Source organism: Dreissena polymorpha, chromosome 2 (genome assembly GCF_020536995.1).
Source record: "Dreissena polymorpha isolate Duluth1 chromosome 2, UMN_Dpol_1.0, whole genome shotgun sequence".
In the NCBI taxonomy this organism is placed as follows: Eukaryota; Metazoa; Mollusca; class Bivalvia; order Myida; family Dreissenidae; genus Dreissena; species Dreissena polymorpha.
Window position 1 is genome coordinate 57,650,451 of NC_068356.1, and position 20,225 is coordinate 57,670,675.

General features: G+C 34.6%; 1 protein-coding gene across 1 annotated transcript in view; it reads right to left on the reverse strand.

Moving 5' to 3' along the window:
* LOC127869751 (intermembrane lipid transfer protein VPS13A-like) overlaps positions 1 to 20,225 on the reverse strand; it is a 172,802-nt gene that overhangs the window by 102,046 nt on the left and 50,531 nt on the right. Inside the window, exons 28-44 of the mRNA XM_052412411.1 lie at positions 19,883 to 19,952; positions 17,597 to 17,684; positions 16,252 to 16,376; positions 15,210 to 15,377; positions 14,435 to 14,530; positions 13,084 to 13,295; positions 12,188 to 12,338; positions 11,253 to 11,403; positions 10,665 to 10,789; positions 9,197 to 9,366; positions 8,482 to 8,561; positions 6,621 to 6,758; positions 6,117 to 6,247; positions 5,507 to 5,620; positions 4,251 to 4,403; positions 3,180 to 3,267; positions 1,598 to 1,662 (exon numbers count right to left, since the gene is read on the reverse strand). Coding sequence (XP_052268371.1) covers positions 1,598 to 1,662; positions 3,180 to 3,267; positions 4,251 to 4,403; positions 5,507 to 5,620; positions 6,117 to 6,247; positions 6,621 to 6,758; positions 8,482 to 8,561; positions 9,197 to 9,366; positions 10,665 to 10,789; positions 11,253 to 11,403; positions 12,188 to 12,338; positions 13,084 to 13,295; positions 14,435 to 14,530; positions 15,210 to 15,377; positions 16,252 to 16,376; positions 17,597 to 17,684; positions 19,883 to 19,952 — 2,125 coding nt within the window. The remainder of the gene's footprint in view (positions 1 to 1,597; positions 1,663 to 3,179; positions 3,268 to 4,250; positions 4,404 to 5,506; positions 5,621 to 6,116; positions 6,248 to 6,620; positions 6,759 to 8,481; positions 8,562 to 9,196; positions 9,367 to 10,664; positions 10,790 to 11,252; positions 11,404 to 12,187; positions 12,339 to 13,083; positions 13,296 to 14,434; positions 14,531 to 15,209; positions 15,378 to 16,251; positions 16,377 to 17,596; positions 17,685 to 19,882; positions 19,953 to 20,225) is intronic.

The window sequence follows — 20,225 nt, forward strand, 5'->3', positions numbered from 1 at the left end:
CATCTGTGCTCATACAATGAGTGGTGTATTTGATACTTTATATAAGTTATCCTCACAGTGTAACAAAATATAACAACAACAACAGAACTCTCCAAATTATTCAATCGTTGCAACGCTTGATAATTTTCAGGTTTTTAAATCGTCAAAAGATGCATATACTGGATATTTTAGAGCATGGTAATTGTTCAGTATTACTGTTTCTTCACAAATATCATAACTGCAACGAAAGTTTGCAAATCTTTTTTATTTTATTTTTTATTTTGTCAATTTATCAAAATGTGCAAAGGCCCATTTAAGAACACTTATGCTTATTGTAAGATGTACACCTTTTTAAAATTTTCAAAACAGTGTGTTACTTGGTATTTTTACATTTGTATGTTTGCTTGGATACATGGTGCTGCAATGTGCAGCAGAATAATTTATGTCCGACACATTTAATTAGAAAATTTTGTAAAACAGTCATGTCACAATTCTGGTCGAATTCATTCTTTAAAGGCTCTATAAAGGTAAAGATCCGTAATTTATTGATTTTTAAATATTTTTTTTTTCATATTTTATTTATAAAGGTTATCAAAAAACAATATATATATATGCTATTGGACATTACAATAAAAAATAAGCAAAACAACTTGTTTTGAGCTCAAAATAAAGTGTCCTCCAAGTCAATTGTGTTTACAAACAATCAGTTTATTTACATTGCTGTTTACTCGGAAAAGAGAAAGTGAAAGTGACTCAGGTCACCAAAAATATAACGATGATTTTTAACGTTTTCCGGTATCACCCACAAAGTAGGTCTCTTCTAAATGGTTAAAACGCTTGTAGTGATCTAATAAGTTACTTTCTGCTGGTTAAAAGTTGTTTAAAATAGAATTAAAATTGAATTTTCTTTCGGCTATTTTTAGCATATGTCACCGCTCTGAGGCTACACATCACGTTAGTTGCAAAAATGTAAACATTTCTTCCAATTATGAAACGGGTTTATCTTCCATAATTCTTGACAACGTTGTACCTAAGCTGTTTATTAGCAGTTTTTATGCAAGAGTAACTAAAATCCGGTAAAAATCAGACCAGTTGATATGCATAATAATTGGATTTGTCACCTTTAAAGAGCCTTTAAGGTATATCAGTTTCTGTGAAAATAAGATGACAACTTAAAGACATGGAATGAATCAAGCACACAAAAGGCACCTGAATTAGTTTTAAAAAAAAGGAAGCCACATTTCAACCACATGTAAAGCGATTTGGCTGATTGTTAAACATGGTAGAGACATATATTAGGCTCACAAACATATTCATGTAGTTCAGCAACCTGAATAAAAGCAATACATGTATTACATGCCATCATGAAATTAGGATTTCATACTGTATTAACATTTTACTTGTTGGTTTAAAATCGTTTCAAATTAAAACTTAATATTAATTAGCAGATGAAATATTTAGAGCAATGATAAATTCAAGCGATTTTCTGGCCAACACCAAAGCACACCAAAAGTACTGCCTTACAACGCAAAAATCAAGAATTAAGAATAAAACCAATGTATCTGACCACGACATGAGACGACGCTACAACAATTTCACACTAAACTCTATACATTACCTTCTCCCCACGTGTTTCCAGTGTCTCCCCAGACAATCCTGCTAGCAGATTATGACTGGAATCAACTGAAAATCAAGAATACATTTGAAAGAAAATTAAATATTGTTACATCATTGAGCTTAAAAAAACAACATTTTTTGTTTAAGTTAACAATCGCAAAAACGTTGCTTTATAAGGATATTGTTGTACATTGATTGCTCTCAATAAACCTGAATGATTGTTTAAATTGCAATATTTCTTTTAAGAAACAATTTAATTTTGAAAAGTGAGTATTTTCCAAAGGCAAACAACTGCAGTGCCTTCATCATCATCATCATAATCATCATCATCATCATCATCATCACCATCATCATCATCATCATCATCATCATCATTGTCATCATCATTCCCAATACTATTAACAACGTAATCATATCATTAACATTAGTACTACAGGTCATGTCCAGTGTGAAAGAAATCATTTAAATGCTATTAAGGCTTCTCAAGTAAGACACCGACCATTTCCTTTCCGCAAAGAATAAAGTTCATGAAGGCAAGCACATTCAGTTTGAAACAAAACAATCAAGTTGGTAAAGAAACAAGTATAATTAGGCACAGATGATAGAATAATTGAACTGCAATAATAAAACTAAGTTAAGTCAACTTACCATCATACCCCTCTTCTAGAACAAAATAGAAAGGAGCACAATTCATTAACATGCAGCATAAGACTAAATGCAAGTAAAGGAATGAAACATGCTAAAAAATCTTCAAGACAAATTTGAGTCCATTCTCAAAGCTCACGGGTTCAACAAACCATCTCAAAATATTAGAAATTCATAACTTAAGAAAGTAATTGCAATATATGAAAATTTGATACTTAAGCAAACATATTTAAGAAATTTATGGTGATGTTTTTTTTGAAAACTGCCCCAGGAGTCATAACCATATATTACAACTATAACTCAAGATTTAGTTCTATTTATATTTACTGCTTTCCCCTTTTCTCTATATGAGCCTTATTTTGTAAAAATAGGTCTTATGACATATCTTAACAGTGTAGCTCAAAATATGTGTCTTCATCCATAATTTCTGATGAGGAGTCATAATGTTTACTAATGAAGCCACAAAACCTGTGTGACTTTTCAACAGAGAGGGTAGCCCCTGACCAGACACAGGCTTGTCTTGAGCTACACTGGCACATATGGTATTATACCCATTCTTGAACAATATGGCTAATACAATATAAAGATACAATTGTCTCATGACAATGCTACCTTGCTGCACATTGCCACACTCAAGTAAATCCTTGATTTCAATTTATTCGGAATCAAAAATTCGTTCAGCATTGAGTAAAGCATTATCACTTTATTGGGTAACTGTTGAATGCAGAAAACGTCAATACATATAGAAAACACACAAAATTCAAACCAAAAACAAAACATGCAATTTCTTTCAATAATCCGTAAAAAAATGCTCACACTAAAATTCAGAAGGAAAGTCTTAATGCATCATCTCACAAACTTCAAATAAATACTCAAATACAAAATGCTGCAAACAATACAAATAGCTGCTGTTATAACAACAAAATGCTGACACATACCAGTTTTAAAGAACCAATAGTTACAGTCCTTGAGTTGTTTGTATTGCCAGAGGTCTGCGGGAACTTTGTCCTCTTCTTTAACCGCCTCCTTAGCACAGAAATGAATAACTACACACGAGTTTACACGATAAATGGCTTTTTACTTCTTACAATCATACTGGGTCAGATGGTTTCATGGAACTGTCTAAAGGAAATTTAATTTATGACTGCATTTTAATTTTTACAACTAAAACATTAGTATGTTCCTAAAGAAAAAATATGGGCCGTGAAAAAGGGGTTTAATGCGGCAAAGGCTTATCAGGGACGAATCTTTCCGCTTTCATGATAGTCTCTAGCAAAAATCAAGTTTACGCTAAAAATGTCAGCATAGGCTAATCAGGGACGACACTTTATGCACATGCATTAAACCCCCTTTTCGCAGAGCAAAGCTTATATAATAAATGAAGCTAGAGCGTTGTCACATATGTGACTAAAATGTCTCCAATATGCTGTCACAGACGTAGCTGCCATGCCCATGGCTAATTAATGGGCTTATAACTAAGAAATAAATGGATGACTGCATGTAAATATTGTGTCTTGCCTCTGCAAACTTAGAATGTCATGCTTCTGCATAAAAAAAGTTCAAGGGCACATAACTTATGTGGTCGGCTGGGCATATTAAGAGTGTGTAATCTACACTTCATGGTATTGACATATTTAAACTTTTATTTCAAGTGCTTGTGAAATTTGGAAGTAGTTCCTCCAAAATCTTATGGGCGGAAAAACTGACCACTGATCGACAGACAGAGTAACTCCAATTTGATCTATTCCAAACTTTGTAAGGGTATATGCTGAAGGTGCTTTACGTTTGTAGTTTTTAAAAAATTGTTAAGATATGCAACTTTTTACGTTATGTTTTTGTGAATAGTGTGAATACATTTTGTTATCTTACCAACATAAAACCACAAAAATAATACTGTTACTATCATTTTGAAAACAACAACCACAATAAATAAGAAAATGTCACTGAGACGGGTTTTGACATGGATTGGCTTATTATTGATATTTATAACAGTAAAACCAAGCTCGTACATCATTCTGGGCCAGTCTTGCAGCGATGGCTGACATTGTTCTGATGGTTGCCGGGGAGATGTTGAGGATGAGGTCTGAGGTTGACACGTCCATGTGAGCCCCCTGGCCGTGGGGCGTCTTGCTGTAGTACGAGATGTCACACGGGGTCAGGATCTGAAATACACAGGGTTACATACATCAACAATCAAAACCTTGTTTAACTTAAAAACCAATAGTTTTAATGAGATTATTAGGAAATAATGGCCCTAATTCCTATTTAACCTACTGATGTTGAACACGAGTTATACATTCTTATGTTCTTATTTATATATACATCTAGAAAAGATTTCACTCCTGTTTCATTCCATTTTATTTCCTCGACAGAAACACAATCATCAAAACTAGTAACAATAGAATCATATATATTAACAAGACTATTGCCAAGCAATATATGTCCCCTACCGGCTCCACCATTGTCAGAAATTCCACCATTGTCAGATTTTTTATATATATTTGTTGCCATAGCAACCAGAATTTTTGACGTAAGAACAAAATAAAATGATGTGCATAATGTCCATATTGCCATCAATCCATGTTTTAAGTTTCATGAAAAAATATTAAGAACTTTTAAAGTTATCGCAGGATCAAGAAAACCACCATTTTCAGCAGTATTTCTAGTCTATTTGTTGCCATAGCAACCAGAATTCTTGACGTAGCATAATCTCCACATTGCCATCTATCCATGTTTCACGTCTCATGAAAAATATGAAGAACTTTTGAAGTTATTGCAGGATCCAGAAAAGTGTGACAAACAGACAGACTCACAGACAGACAGACAGACAGACAGACGCACAGAGCGCAAACCATAAGTCCCCTCCGGTGAAACCGAGCGCAAACCATAAGTCCCCTCCGGTGAAACCGGTAGGGGACAAATAACTATTTTAAACTCACCCAAGCTCATAAATCAGTCCTGTTGTAAAAACTGGATCCAGTATTGTACTAGTTACACTAGAAACTAAACTTGTTTCACTCGTTACAACAGAAACTAAAATTGTTTCACCAGTTACCATGAAATCTGAACTTGTCAAACTAGTTACCATGGAAAATGAACTTATCAAAATATAACCATGGACACTGAAATTTTTCAAACTAGTTACCGTGGTAAACTGACTTTGTGAAACTTGTTTAAATGGAAAATTGAACTAACTAGTTACCATGGGAACTGATTTTGCAAAACATTAAACCAGTGAAATATATAAATATTTATAAAAGCTCACCTGTGCCCCGCCTTCAGTCCTGTTGTATTTACTGGATACAATGCCCAGATTTCTGATACTGGCTGACATGTCCATAGTCTCAGGACATTGCCACATTTGGAATTTCAACTCCATCTGAAATAAGTATTGAACAACTCATCAGTGATAAATGCATGAAAGCAGTTTTTTGTTTGTTAAAAAACTTGTTTGCAGTTTTTTTTAAGACCCAATAGTGTGAAGGTTTAGGACATCTACTATTATAAGAATTTTTTTCTGAACTCCAACAAGTTCACTTTCGTATTTTTCTAAAGAATTTTAAGATGGTGGATTTTTACAATAATACTTTTGTTATGCAAATAAACTCATAATTGAAATTATATTAAAAGAAATCATTTAAGAATGACAAGTGATAAATAATTTCACATCATTTAATACTTTTAAAGTTTTGTTTTATTGCCTAGCAAATCATAAAAAAATATGTAATTTTAATCTTGTTATCCAATTACGGTTGACGACCATCGGCATACTTGAAAAATTTTGAGACGATGGGCCTATGTCGACACTTTACGCACATGCATTCAGCCTTGTTTTCCCAGAGGGCGGCTAAAATACTATTTCTGTGAAGACTCACATCCAGCATGAGAGCATTGGTGGTCTCCCGGGCCTGGTCTTCTATCATGATGATTTCTGGCCTGTCTATCACCACGGAGATGTTCATCTCTCCCAAAGGGGCGGGCACTTTCTCCGGCTTGGCCTTTATAGCTGAAAGTAACCATAGTAACGCAAAATTCTCACTTAACAGTTGCCACTGGATATTTACAATTAATAAAGTGGCTGCTTGGACGTCAAAATTTTAATAACATACTTTAATAAATGTTGAGTCCAGTATTGATGATGAATACATTCATTTAATGCAATAACAAGGAAACTTCAAAAAAAATTGTTTATGTGAAACAATGAAAATCATCAATCATTAAAAAAAATGAAAAAAAGCAATCAGGCATTTTTAATACCTACATTTTCATTATTCTTTCAAAGCAAATTTTCACCTTGATTTCAAACTATTTTAAACAGTGTATTAACCCTTAAATTTTGACATATCCTTTTAAACCAAAATAAAGCATTGACAACTCGCCTTTCTTCTCGTCAGTGGGGTGTGGGGGATGTGTGGAGGCAGTCTCCTTAGAGGGCAGACCCTTTACAAAGAAGTCTGCCACCGCCATGATGAAGTCCAGACACACACAGAGGTACAGGCTGTACATGTGAACGTCAACTGAAAATGTACATGTGAATGTCAACTGATAAAATACATGTGAACGTCAGTTGAAAATGGGGGGAGAAAATACTTTCCCATTATCATGCCTGAATTGTCAAAATAACATCTGGTGGTAAACACTTGTAGTCTATTAAAACTCTGTTGAAACAACACACATCAATAAGTTCATTTCCATCATATCATTAGATGTTTTTGGCCTCATGTCAGCAATTTTCTTCTGTTCATTTCCATAAAAAAGATAGAACCAGGAATATGTCTGAGACACTTATGCTCTGTAACTACACTCACAACACATTTTGGACACAAAAAATCCACTAAATATTATACAGTGGACACTGTAAAGAATAAGAGTAATTACTGCCCCATAGCTGGATGTACAAAAATTCCTTCCTTTAACATAATCTTAATAGTAAGGTAATTAAGGCTGAATGGGTCAAGTTCCCCACGGGTACTACTTCCCCGTACCCCGGGTGCTTTGAAGTATACTTCACCGTACACCGATTTTCAAATGATACTTTTGGCTACCCCGGTATACTTACAGGTACCCAATCTTTCCTAATAAAAAATTTGTTACCAAAATTGTTCGTACCCAAAAAATTTTCGTACCCAAATTTTTTTGGTACCCACATTAATTTTAGCCAAATATTTCCTAACCCAAAATTTGTGTACCAAAATTTGTTTTCGAACCAAAATTTTTTGTACCATTTTTTTATTTCCGTATCCAAAATTTTCGTACTCACAATTTTTTTCATACCCAAAATGTTCGAATCCACAATTTTTACATATGGGTTATAAAAAAAATGTGGGTACGAACATTTAAGAACGAAAAATATGTGGGTACAAAAAGTTTGGGTACAAAAAAATTGGTTACGAATATTTTGTGTACGCAAAAATTATGCCAAAATAAATTGGGTACAAAAAAATTGTGAACGAAAAACAATTTGGGTATGAAACAAATTTGGGTACAAAACACAATTTGGGTACGATAAAAAATGGGTAAGCAAAATAATTGGGTACGAACAAAAATTGAGTACAAAAAAAATTGGGTACGAATTTTATTTTGTTAGGAGAGATGGGGTACCTGTAAGTATACCGGGGTACCAAAAAGTATAATTAAAAAATCGGTGTACGGTGAAGTATACTTCAAAGTACCCTGGGTACGGGGAAGTAGTACCCGTGGGGAACTTGACCCATTCAGCATAATTAAGCTGTCAAAGTTTAAAAAAAATCCCCCAAGCCGTTTGTTACATGCACACTATGTTGGGAACTTTATACGCTAACGAGAAAAACAGACAAGTGCAATTAGAAGAAACTGGTAGCAGCCAACATTTCTTATACATCCATCTACACATATCAGATTATTAAGTTGTGAAAGTTTGAGCCAAATCTGCCATGCAATTAAAGGGGAGTTGAAAACAGAATTTTGAGATAATATATTCTTCAGTCATAATATAGAAGAAAGAACATAATTGTGTCCAAACTAGTTTACAGCAAATATATCTATTTGAAGTATCTGTCTAATTCAGTGGGACAATTATTTCAAATACCAAATAATATGGAACATAAAGCATGTATGTATCTTCTTTGAGTCATCGGTCAAAAACCTTATTGATCAAATTTTAAGACTGTGGGACAGTATTGAATTTCTGGTACGATATCAGATGATACAAAACACACAGTAGGTATATATCTAATTCCAGCGCACTGTCACTTGACGTACTTGTTTTGTCATCAGCCACCTGCTTGAATGACACATCAATCATATCCCTGGCTCCTCCCTTCTTGCTTCTCTCCATCATTCTGAGGGTAAAAATATGATCATCAGAGGTTAATCATGATATAGATTGACCTGGCACAGATTTCACAAATATTCTCTAAAACTGTTTACAAAGGATTCCGTTATGATTTCTTTTAATAAAATTGCGATAAAATGTGCAAACATTTTAAATTATTTCAAGTATTAAAGGTAAGTACAGTTAATATATTTTTTTTTAGTATTGCACTGTATTGTTTAAATAGAAATGGAACCACTGAAGACAGTAACTCTTCAAGAAGAATTAATAAATTTTAAGAAATCAGGACTAGGTCAGTACAGATAAAAAAATAAACAAATACTCACTCAACTGATACACTGTAAACTATGGATTCAGAAGCGACAGATATATAGAGATGCAAAAATACTTTGAAAAATATTTTATTTAAAAAATGTGCATGATAATAAACAAAATAGCAGATTTAATGTCGTACCAAAAAATAAATAATAATTTACTTCTAAAGTCTATGACTGACCCATTCAAATTAAACAACAACTTACGGAAGTAGTTAAATGTGTCTAATAAGCCCTTTTAGAAAGTCACTGACCATAAACGTATCAGTTATGCATGACCTTGACCTACTTAGTTTTGCCCCCTTGTTTCTGTATGCCCTTGACTTACTTAGTTATACCCCCTTGTTTTTGTATCCTCTTGTCGTCCAAGGTCATGTCCCGCAGTTTCACCGTGACCTCTAGGGAGTTGTTGGACATCATTTGACCTTTCAGAGAAATCAGGTCAAGGCCAAAGCTGCCGAGCAGTTTGCTGTAGTCCCTCTTGGTCAGCCCACTGGTCTGAAATGGATGGGCACATAATCGATGGAAAAATATTGAAAAGTTAATGTCCTTAGCTATTAATCTCACCTCATACAGGATACTCTTATTTCATTGGCAAAGCCAGGCAGGTCCAATGGAAACTAAGTGTTTTTTCTTTCAAAGTAGAAATAAGCCATGTAGCTAACAATTATTATTTTGTTATTTCCTTAACTGGATATGAGAATGTTTTCACATGATGTACAAGGCTAGAAATGTGTCACAGACACTGATGCCCCCACAAAACATGTCAGCACCAAGAGAAGTACACTTAGTATTCTACAATAGACAAAAACAAAATGCCGTTATTCATCCAAAACTTGTTAAGTCACTACCTTTTTCTTAACCATCATCTAAACATTAAAATCATTCAACTCTGAAAGTTTGAGCAATATCAGCAAGTATTTACAGAAGAGCTAAAAACAGAACATTTTTACTATAGACTATAGTGAAAAAACAAAAAAAGAACCATAATTCCGCAATCTAGAATTTAAGGAGTAATTTAAAACATAAATTTTTAAGACTACACATTATACAGTGAAAACACAGACAAATGGTCAACATTCCTCCAAAAAAAAAATCGCTGCAAAAATTTCTTTCTTTACAATCATCTTAACATTAACGTTATTCCACTAAAAAAAAATCAGCAAAACCATCCATTAGTTAAAGAGGAGTTGAAAACAACAGCTTCAGGCAACAATATATATATAGCGGAACAAGGGACAAAATTGTCACAAAACCAGGTTTTCAATCTGAAAAAAAAGTCTGGTAAAGGGAGACAACTCAAACTGTACTGATTATTCAAAGTTACCCCCCTTGTTTCAAAATAAATCTATTTTTAGTCGTGGCAACCTTGACCTTGGAGATATTGACGTAATTCTTTCGTGCAACACACCGTCCAATGATGGTGAACAAATGTGTCAAATGATTTTAAAATCTTACAATGAATGACATAGTTATGGCCCGGACAAGCTCATTTATGGCCATTTTTGACCTTTGAATTCAAAGTGTGACCTTGACCTTGGAGATATTGACGTAATTCTTTCGCTCGACACACCGTCTAATGATGGTGAACAAATGTGCCAAATGATTTCAAAATCTCACAATGAACGACAAAGATATGACCCGGACAAGCTTGTTCCGCCTTCCGACATTCGCCAATCTAATAACCAGTTTTTTCCTTCGGAAAATCTGCTTAAAAAACACACAAAGGGAAAAAACACAGCCCACATTTTTTAGCTTTTTCTTCCATTCATACTAACAATCCCTGCAATGCATACCAGTTGGCTTTCCCCGGAGTACAGTGTGGCAGTGAGACTGTTCACTATGAAGTTGAACCTCAGCTTGCACCAGGCCTCTTTGGGAGAGGTGGGAACAGGGGTGTCTGGGGAACACTGCACAGGGGCTGTAAGGTTACACAGTGACATTGCCATTTGACATAATACCGCATTAAAATCAAATTGTGTAAGACATCATGCCTTGCTGGGATGATTTGTTAACCATGCTCTGGTGCTGTTATATCCCACAGTCAGACACAATAAGATATTCTAAAACTACCACATTTTTTTCTCAAACAAAAAGCTTTTATAGGCATAGCATTTTTCCATTATGAGGCATATTTCTATGTTTTCATTTTCTCTCTTTTACCCACCTGTTCAAAGAAATTTTGCAAGACATCTAGCGATGTTAAAGAAAGCTGATCTAAACAAATAGATTGTCTTTATTTGTGTGCTCTAGGCGATGAGATATATTTCTCTTATGCAATAACTGCAGATATATTCACACATTCAATAAGTCATCCTATCTTCTCACACAAACGACAATATCAACACATTTCCAACATGAAGCAAACGGAACTGTCAGCTTACCTGATGTTTCCTTGGTAACCACATCCTCTAATCCAGGAGCCGTTGTTTCAACGGTTACAGTAGACTTGCCAGGGGACTTATCCTGCGCTTCAGACAGGTTCTCATTCAGTGTCAGCATCATGGCTGTGAAATCTCCTTGACTCATACACATCTGAAAATGTGACACACGCGCACATTATAAAAGAAGAACTTAAAAGCAATGTGTGCACTCATTGCTAAAGTACATCTAATGCAAAAGTAATCCTTGACTTAAATGTGTATATTGCTAGTAATCAGTTATAATCCATACGACAAGTTAAAATTTCTTTGTTCTTGTATTCATTACTGATGGACACCAAATTATATAAGTTTGAATTTGTCTAAGTGCTGAATTTTACTTAATCGTCATGGCAACTTAATCTTTTAATTGAGCAGACCAAATAAAGCAGAACAACTAACCAAAGGTACTATACTATCCTTCATCCAGCATGTTATGTCACAAACCTCTGACTAATGCCATAACATGTTGACCTGTAAATTAACCCTTCCCATTAATTTTACCTGCATTGTATTTAGACTCCACTCAATGATATCAGGGGAGTTATGTTACCACATAATGCAAACATATTGCAACATTGTGAATATCATTATGAGTATCTGTCAGCAGAGGGCAGGAAACATTTCAGATTTAATCATGACCATCCTAATTGTTGCTCATATTTGATGAATGAAACCTGCATGTCATTCACATATTAACTCTGCCTACATGTAGCTCCAGGTACTGAATGTTTAGCTTGAAGGAATTATCTTCTTAACAAAAATCCAGTTTTGGTAAAAAGTGTCATCCCTAATTAGCCTGTGCTGACTGCACCGGCTAATTTGGGATGACTCTTTACGCACATGCATTCAACCCAGTTTCCCAGAACTAACCCCATATAAAGATTTGTTCACTTTACCTGCATGATGTTGAGGCTCCCTTCAATGCTGACATCAGGGGAGTCATGGTACCAGGCTGCAGACAGGTTGTGGCAAACATTCACTGATATTGTCACAGGTTGTAGTATCCCCACCTCTGACTTCACAAACTGACTGGCATCCACTATGGCTCTAAACAAACGTATAAATCAACTAATTATTAATTTTAAGTCCACTTAGTGTTTATGTTTAAGTCCACTACTCATTACTGTTGGAGTTCAGTCGATATTATCATTTCAGTCAACTAAGCATTAATTTTTAAACTAAGAAAGTATTGATGTTGTAATAATCCACTTACTATTACTGTTTAAGTCAACAAAAAATAAATATCCAGTTATTTATCTCAAAGCAGTATGATATCTCCTCTTTATGTGTTGTTATTTTCCAATACTTAGTGCCACATGGCTAAAAATGTCACTTTTTCAGGTACCCTGCTATTTTGTTATATGACCACAAATTCAAGCTTGAAAGTAACAAAAAACGCTAAAATAACTCATTATTGGTACAAATGTTATTTGGTCATTGACACTTAGTATTGGATATAACAGCATTGCCTTCATATTGTCAAGATAAATATTCCCACCAGGTTTCAGTCAGAATGAGCAAAAACGTAGCTTCTAGAGTGCTTATTTATTGTTGTTTTCTATGATTTGATCATGTGACATTAGTTTTTGACAAGTCCTGCAATTGCACTTGGCTGGGGCATTGTCAAGATAACAAGGATTTTCTAATATTTCAACTGTTGACCTAGTGTTTGCTGACTATGGCAATGACACACACACAAATGCCCATTGTAATTTTTGAAACTAATTAAATACTGCAGTCACAAGGTACTAAAACAAAATTAATCGGCACTTAGGCACCAAATACAACTGACCTTGACAATTTCACAGACGTCAAGGTCACACTCATCTTGTCAAGGACAGCTGGTATCCCTGATGACGACCTTGAGCTCAGCTTCTCAAAGCTATTTGTAACCTGAAGGTGACCCAGATCCACCAGCAGTACATTGTACGACCTTGAAGTCTGGGGCATGAAGATGAATGGTGCATGCATCTCGACCAGGAGAGACAGTCTGGAAGCAGTCTCCTGAAGGAAGAACATCAACACAATAAACTACATTAATCAATGCTAATTTTTATGTGAATGAGTGTAGACAGCTGCTTCACATGGAAGTGAAATCGTGTTAAATTTGAAGCATTTATTGAATGGAGCATTCTTCTCTTCAAGAAGAAAGAGTTTTACAATAAATAATTATCATTCAGAACTATTATAAGACTTGTTATAATTTATAAATGCTATTAGCATTTAGAAGTCTAATTGTCATTTATACCCACTGGTATCTTTAATATGTGATGTTTTAATTTATAAGCATTGTTGTAATATGCAACAGTTTTTTCTAATTTTTAATTGTTGTTATTGCTTATAAGTCATGTAAACATTTACACATGTTGTTATCATTTATCAGCACTTAAATAATTTAACAGACTGTTATGATTGATCAAGTTTGTTATAAAATATGAATGCAGACATATTATTGAACAACAGTAATATTTGGGGTAGGTCAATTACAGGATGCTAATTTAACAGACTATGTGCTATTCATGTGACTGTATATGAGGGTGTATTCTGAGAAACAAAGATGGTGCTAGAATTCATCTTGACTAGGAGGATAGCCTGGATAGGAGTGACCACTCTCATCATGAATTCTTTTATTGGCTATGTTGCCAAAGTGTGTACTATGTTAGATTCACATTATTTAATGGGGCAAGCAGATTATTTGACATCCGATTACAAAATGGTCCTTGGTCACTGAGCTGGTCTGTGTTGAGATATCAAAAAAAATAGTGTGGAAAGGTTGTTTCAGTAAATGTCAGCATAGCAAGCGTGTTTCATTTCTGGAAGTTCCTGCATAGCATTCTGGGTAATTTCAGCAATGGCTGAGCTCGCATTTGTTTAGAAACATAAGACAAAAATGGATTTCATTGATGTCAATTTGCACCTACAGTATGGATGCAACAAGGCCAATGGGGTAACACACCAAGCCTTGCAGCAGCGGATCAGTCTAAAGCCTTCACACAAATGTCAAACCTACATAAAAGTTCTACCTTAAATCCCAGTATTCCCCCGAAAACAACTTCTTGGCTACCAACCAAGAATTTAATACCCACTGGGACGATAATAAGGTTATTTACTGTATGTTTCATCAAATCAGCCCCACATCATACCTGGAAGTTCTGCACTGCATCCTGGGCAATCTCAGCCATAGCTGCACTGGCCTCCTTCAACTTGGCTTTGGCCTGTTGGAAATTTTCCAGAAAAGCCTGAAAGGAAACACAGATTTTGTTTGTGAGGATTTGTTAAGTGTTTAGGAATATTAACAGAAGTGGATTTTTGCAGTCTGCAACAGTATATACATCATATCATAGAACTAAAGTTTACGGATCCACACTTTTCCTGGACAAGATAAGCAAGATTAGCAGAAACAAGCATGTAACAACATAGTACATACACTTGCAAGGGCAACTGCTATACTTCAATGAGATATAAAGGGGAGAAAACCCTTTCAAACTTATGAATCCCGGTGATGATGAGCCAAAGAGTTATCTGGTCTGGCTAATACCTATCACATGAAACTACAAGCAACACATGTAAAAGCCACAGTGGCGGTAGTGTTATGATAATGTTCAATAACATTGCATATGTTGGTAGATGAATAAATACTCTACTCAACTCATAAATTCTATGTGTAATATTTCACAGGTTTGCAAAATTTCATTATTATGAAGAACAGTTTATCTTTCAAGACATAATTTTTATGATTTAAATAAATCCATGAAAACTTTTAGAGAAACATTACCGCCAATTTCCTATTGTCAAATTGTCCCATTTGTCAATTCATAACATTAAACGCAAATATCAACAATATTCAGCATTCTAATGAGAAGAACAATCACTTGCAAGTTAATCCATGACAAAATTATAAAGAAAACGATCACTTACCAGAAGGTCCATGACAAACTTGTTAAGGAAGGTGACCTTTAGCTTCCCTATGGTGACCTTGACCTTCATGTCCACATTGTTCATGTCCTCGTACCTCACTCCTTCTGTGTTGTTGTTGTAGAGAGCAAGGTCTAAGGTCAACACTTCCGACCCCTCAATCTCCAGAATCTGTCAAGATCAAACAAAATTACATGATTCAAGGTCAAACAAATCTGACACATCAATCTCAATGATCTTTCAAGGTTAAACAAAATGGTAATCAAGATAAATCAAGAGCAAAATTTTCAATGTTAAACTAGAGGGAAATTTTCAAGGTCAAACACAAGAAAAAAAAGTTAAAGGTCAAACCAAAGGGAAAGTTAAATTTAAATAGGGGAGCATGATTCAAGTGAAACACCTCTGACCTCTCCTTCTACAGAACCTTCAATGACAAATAAAAAGGAAAGTATAAATGTAAAACAAGAGGACAATGTTAAGGGTCAAATCCACTCTCTCTGGTCTTGTACAAAAATGTGCTTCAAAAAAGATAACAGTCCGTCTTGAGTAAAAACCTCATATAAAGAAATTACAATTATTTTTTAACAGCTCTAATAAACAAGATACACCTACATTTGGGTACAGAGTTAGGGGACTAGGATCTCGAACAGAAATTCCATTCAAGACTGCTGCAACAAGTGTCTGCCTCTCTTGTAATGTCACATCTGCTTCGATGCCTGTAGGAACATTCATTGTTAAAATCAAACTGACTGTCTAGTTTAAATGAAATTATTGGGAAAATGTGCATAAAAAGGGTGTGAACAGTCGTATTGATACATGAATTTGTAGTTTAGTGTTAAAATATTTCAATACAGAAAGTATGATGGGACAGTGGAAATGAAAAATGTGTTTTTGCATCTTTATGTAGACGAACAAACAGAGATAGAGGACAGGCCTGACCTATTTTTTTAATCATTTCGATGTATCATGATTTGCAGTATGGCATTTGGACAATATCTATGTACCTATTGGAGTTTGAACACAAATGCAGAATGGATTTAAATACAAACTGGCCTCTGATTTTGACATCTGATATCAGTTTGGCCTGACTGCACACTGTGGCAGAGAACATCTTGAGGCCTGCTTTCACCTTCAGGTCGATCACTTCGGGATCCTTCTTGAAAACTGTCTCTGAAATAAGGAGTGACAAATTCACAAGTTTTATACATTTATATATAATTCTATATAAATCACTTGACCCCAATATGCAATATTACAAACCAAATATTTCACCTCTTTCATTGTTGCTGCATACTTTTCTAACATACTTCCTTAGTTTCTACTAACTTTTTTTACTTACTTTCTTAACTTACACCTACTTTTCTCAGCCACTTCCTCAGTTTCTTTTCTTTACTTTTCATATGCTGTTACTTTTGTTTCTACCCACTTTTCAGTGTCCCTTCCAACAGTTTTCCTACTTTTCTCTCATACTTCCTTAGTTTCTACATAATTTTCTCACAACATCCTTAATTTCACCTTCCATTTCATAGTATCTACTGTAATAACCTTCTTCCTTAGTTTTAACTTTAGTTTCTACATAATTTTCTCATAACATCCTAAATCCTAAATGTCACCTTACATTTCATAGTATCTACTGTTATAACCTTCTTCCTTAATTTTACCTTTAGTTTCTACATACTTTCTCATCACATCCTTAGTTTCACCTTACAGTTCATAGCATCTACTGTTATAACCTTCTTCCTTAGTTTTAACTTGAGTTTCTACATACTTTTCTCATAACATCCTTTGTTTCACTTTACATTTCATAGTATCTACTGTTATAACCTTCTTCCTTAGTTTTAACTTAAGTTTTTACATAATTTTCTCATAACATCCTTAATTTCACCTTACATTTCATAGTATCTACTGTTATAACCTTCTTCCTTTATTTAAACTTTAGTTTCTACATACTTTTCTCATCATATCCTTAGTTTCACCTTACATTTCATAGTATCTACTGTTATAACCTTCTTCCTTAGTTTTAACTTCAGTTTCTACATACTTTTCTCATCATATCCTTAGTTTCACCTTACATTTCATAGTATCTACTGTTATAATCTTCTTCCTTAGTTTAAACTTTAGTTTCTACATACTTTTCACATTGCATCCTTAGTTTCACCTTACATTTCATAGTATCTACTGTTATAACCTTCTTCCTTAGTTTTAACTTTAGTTTCTACATACTTTTCCTATCACATCCTTAGTTTCACCTTACATTTCATCGTATCTACTTTTATAACCTTCTTCCTTAGTTTTAACTTTAGTTTCTACATACTTTTTCTATCACATCCTTACTTTCACATAACAAATTTTATCTACTTTTATATCATTCTTCCTTAGTTTTAACTCACTTTTCTTAGCGACCTCCTTAGTCTTCTCCTCTTCATCTGCAGACTTCCAACCTGAGGTTTTGTTCTCCAGCTCCTGAATCTCAGGGGTCTTCATTAACAGAACACAATAGTCATTAAAAACATGACATGGTTTTGGTTTATAATAAACAGTAGTAAACAATTGTAAGTTCACTAGGTCAATGGTTTAAAACTAAAACGAGTCCAATAAAAAATTTGAACAATGAACAAAATTTTCACAAAACCAGGTTTTAAATTTGAAAAAAAGTCTGTTAAAGGGAGACAACTCAAACTGAACTGATTGTTTATAATTAACCCCCTTTGTTTAAAAATATATATATTTTAAGTCCTGGCGACTTTGACCTTGGCGATATTGACGTAATTCTTTCATGCGACACACCGTCCAATGATGGTGAACAAATGTGCCAAATGATTTTAAAATCTCACAATGAATGACATAGTTATGGCACGGACAAGCTCATTTATGGCCATTTTGACCTTTGAACTCAAAGTGTAACCTTGACTTTGGAGATATCGACGTAATTCTTTCGCGGGACACACTGTCTAATGATGGTGAACAAATGTGCCAAATGCTTTTAAAATCTCACAATGAACGACTAAAGTTATGGCCCGGATAAGCTTGTTCCGCCCGCCAGCCCGCCGACATTCGCCAATCTAATAACCAGTTTTTACCTTCGGAAAACCTGGTTAAAAAATGTGCCTGATAGTTACACAACTGTCACAAAACTAGAGCTTTGTCACAGACGTGACGTATACCCCCACGTGCCGCATTGACACAGACTATTTTGCATGCCGTCTTCACAAAACAAGAGAATCAAATTTATGGCGATTTTTAATAATTATAATGCCATTATCATTTATGGCCATTTCGACCTTTGAACTATTGAATTCTTTCGCATGACATGCCGTCCAAATTTATGGCCATTTTTTTACTTTTGAACTCCAAGTGTGACCTAGACCTTGGAGTTATCGAGATAATTCTTTTGCATGACACATCGTCCAATGATTGTGGACAAATGTACCAGGTATTTTTAAAATCTCACAATAAATGACATAGTTATGGCTCGGACAAGATCATTTATGGCCATTTTTGACCTTTGAACTCAAAGTGTGACCTTGACGTTGCAGATATCAACGTAATTCTTTCGCGCGACACACCGTCTAATGATGGTGAACAAATGTGCCAAATGATTTTAAAATCTCACACTGAACAACATAGTTATTGCCCGGACAAGCTCATTTATGACCATTTTTTACATTTGAACTCAAAGTGTGACCTTGACCTTGGAGTTATCGACGTAATTCTTTCGCGCGACACACCGTCCAATGATGGTAAACAAATATGCCAAATGATTTTAAAATCTCACAATAAATGACATAGTTATGACCCGGACAAGCTCATTTATGGCCATTTTTTACCTTTGAACTCAAAGTGTGACCTTGACCTTGGAGATATCGACATAATTCTTTCGCGCGACACACCGTCCAATGATGGTGAACAAATGTGCAAAATGATTATAAAATCTCACAATGAACGACATAGTTATTGCCCAGACAAGCTCATTTATGGCCATTTTTAATATTTGAACTCAAAGTGTGACCTTGACCTTTAAGATATTGACGTAATTCTTTCGCGCGACACACCATCCCATGATGGTGAACAAATTTGCCAAATGATTTTAAAGTCTCACAATAAATGATAAAGTAATGGTCGGGACAAGCATTTGACCCTTGAACTCCAAGTGTGACTTGACCTTGGAGATATCGACATACTTTTTTCACGCAACACACCGTCCATGATGGTGAACAAATGTACCAAGTTATTTTAAAATCTAACGATAAATGACATAGTTATGGTCCAGACAAACTTTCGGTTTAAAACACACTAAGTGACCCCGTGACCAAGTTTTTGACCCGGCATGGCCCATATTCAAACTCGACCTATACATAATCAAGATACAACTTGTGACCAAGTTTGGTGAAGATCGGATGAAATTTTGGGACAGACCAACAGACCGACAGACCGACAAAGCGACTCCTATATAGCCCCCATTACCATTGGTATAATAAGGACAATATGAAGTCTATTTTTTGACAGCAGATGCAGGCTGAGTTACAGCTTTATTTTAGAAGTTTAGTAGGAAAAGTACAATTCGAAAGTGATGACCACAATCACCGTTTTGAACCCATGAAATTGGTTACAACCAAGATTCAATGAATTGCACATTTTTATTCATTTATAAAGATTCAACATATGTAACACAATACTTGGTCATGATTTTGAAAAGTTGATTTAAAAGATGAAAATCGCCCATCGCTAATATTGTATTCAATTCTTCTGTTCATCAGTAAATGAGAAATTGAGTAAGGCTATTAAGAATACAAATACAACATATTTACATGCAATGACTCAGCAAAAAAAGGTAAAACAGAAGATGAATTTATAATATTCATGAGCAAATTACATGGATAAAGTCATTTTTGAAAGAAACTGTATGAATAATGTTTACATGCAATGAGTAAGCAATAAACCAAGGGCATATAGAAAATGTCTAAATAACATTTAAAGGTAACGTCTCTGCAAAAACTATCAGATCCAAGATGGTCACCT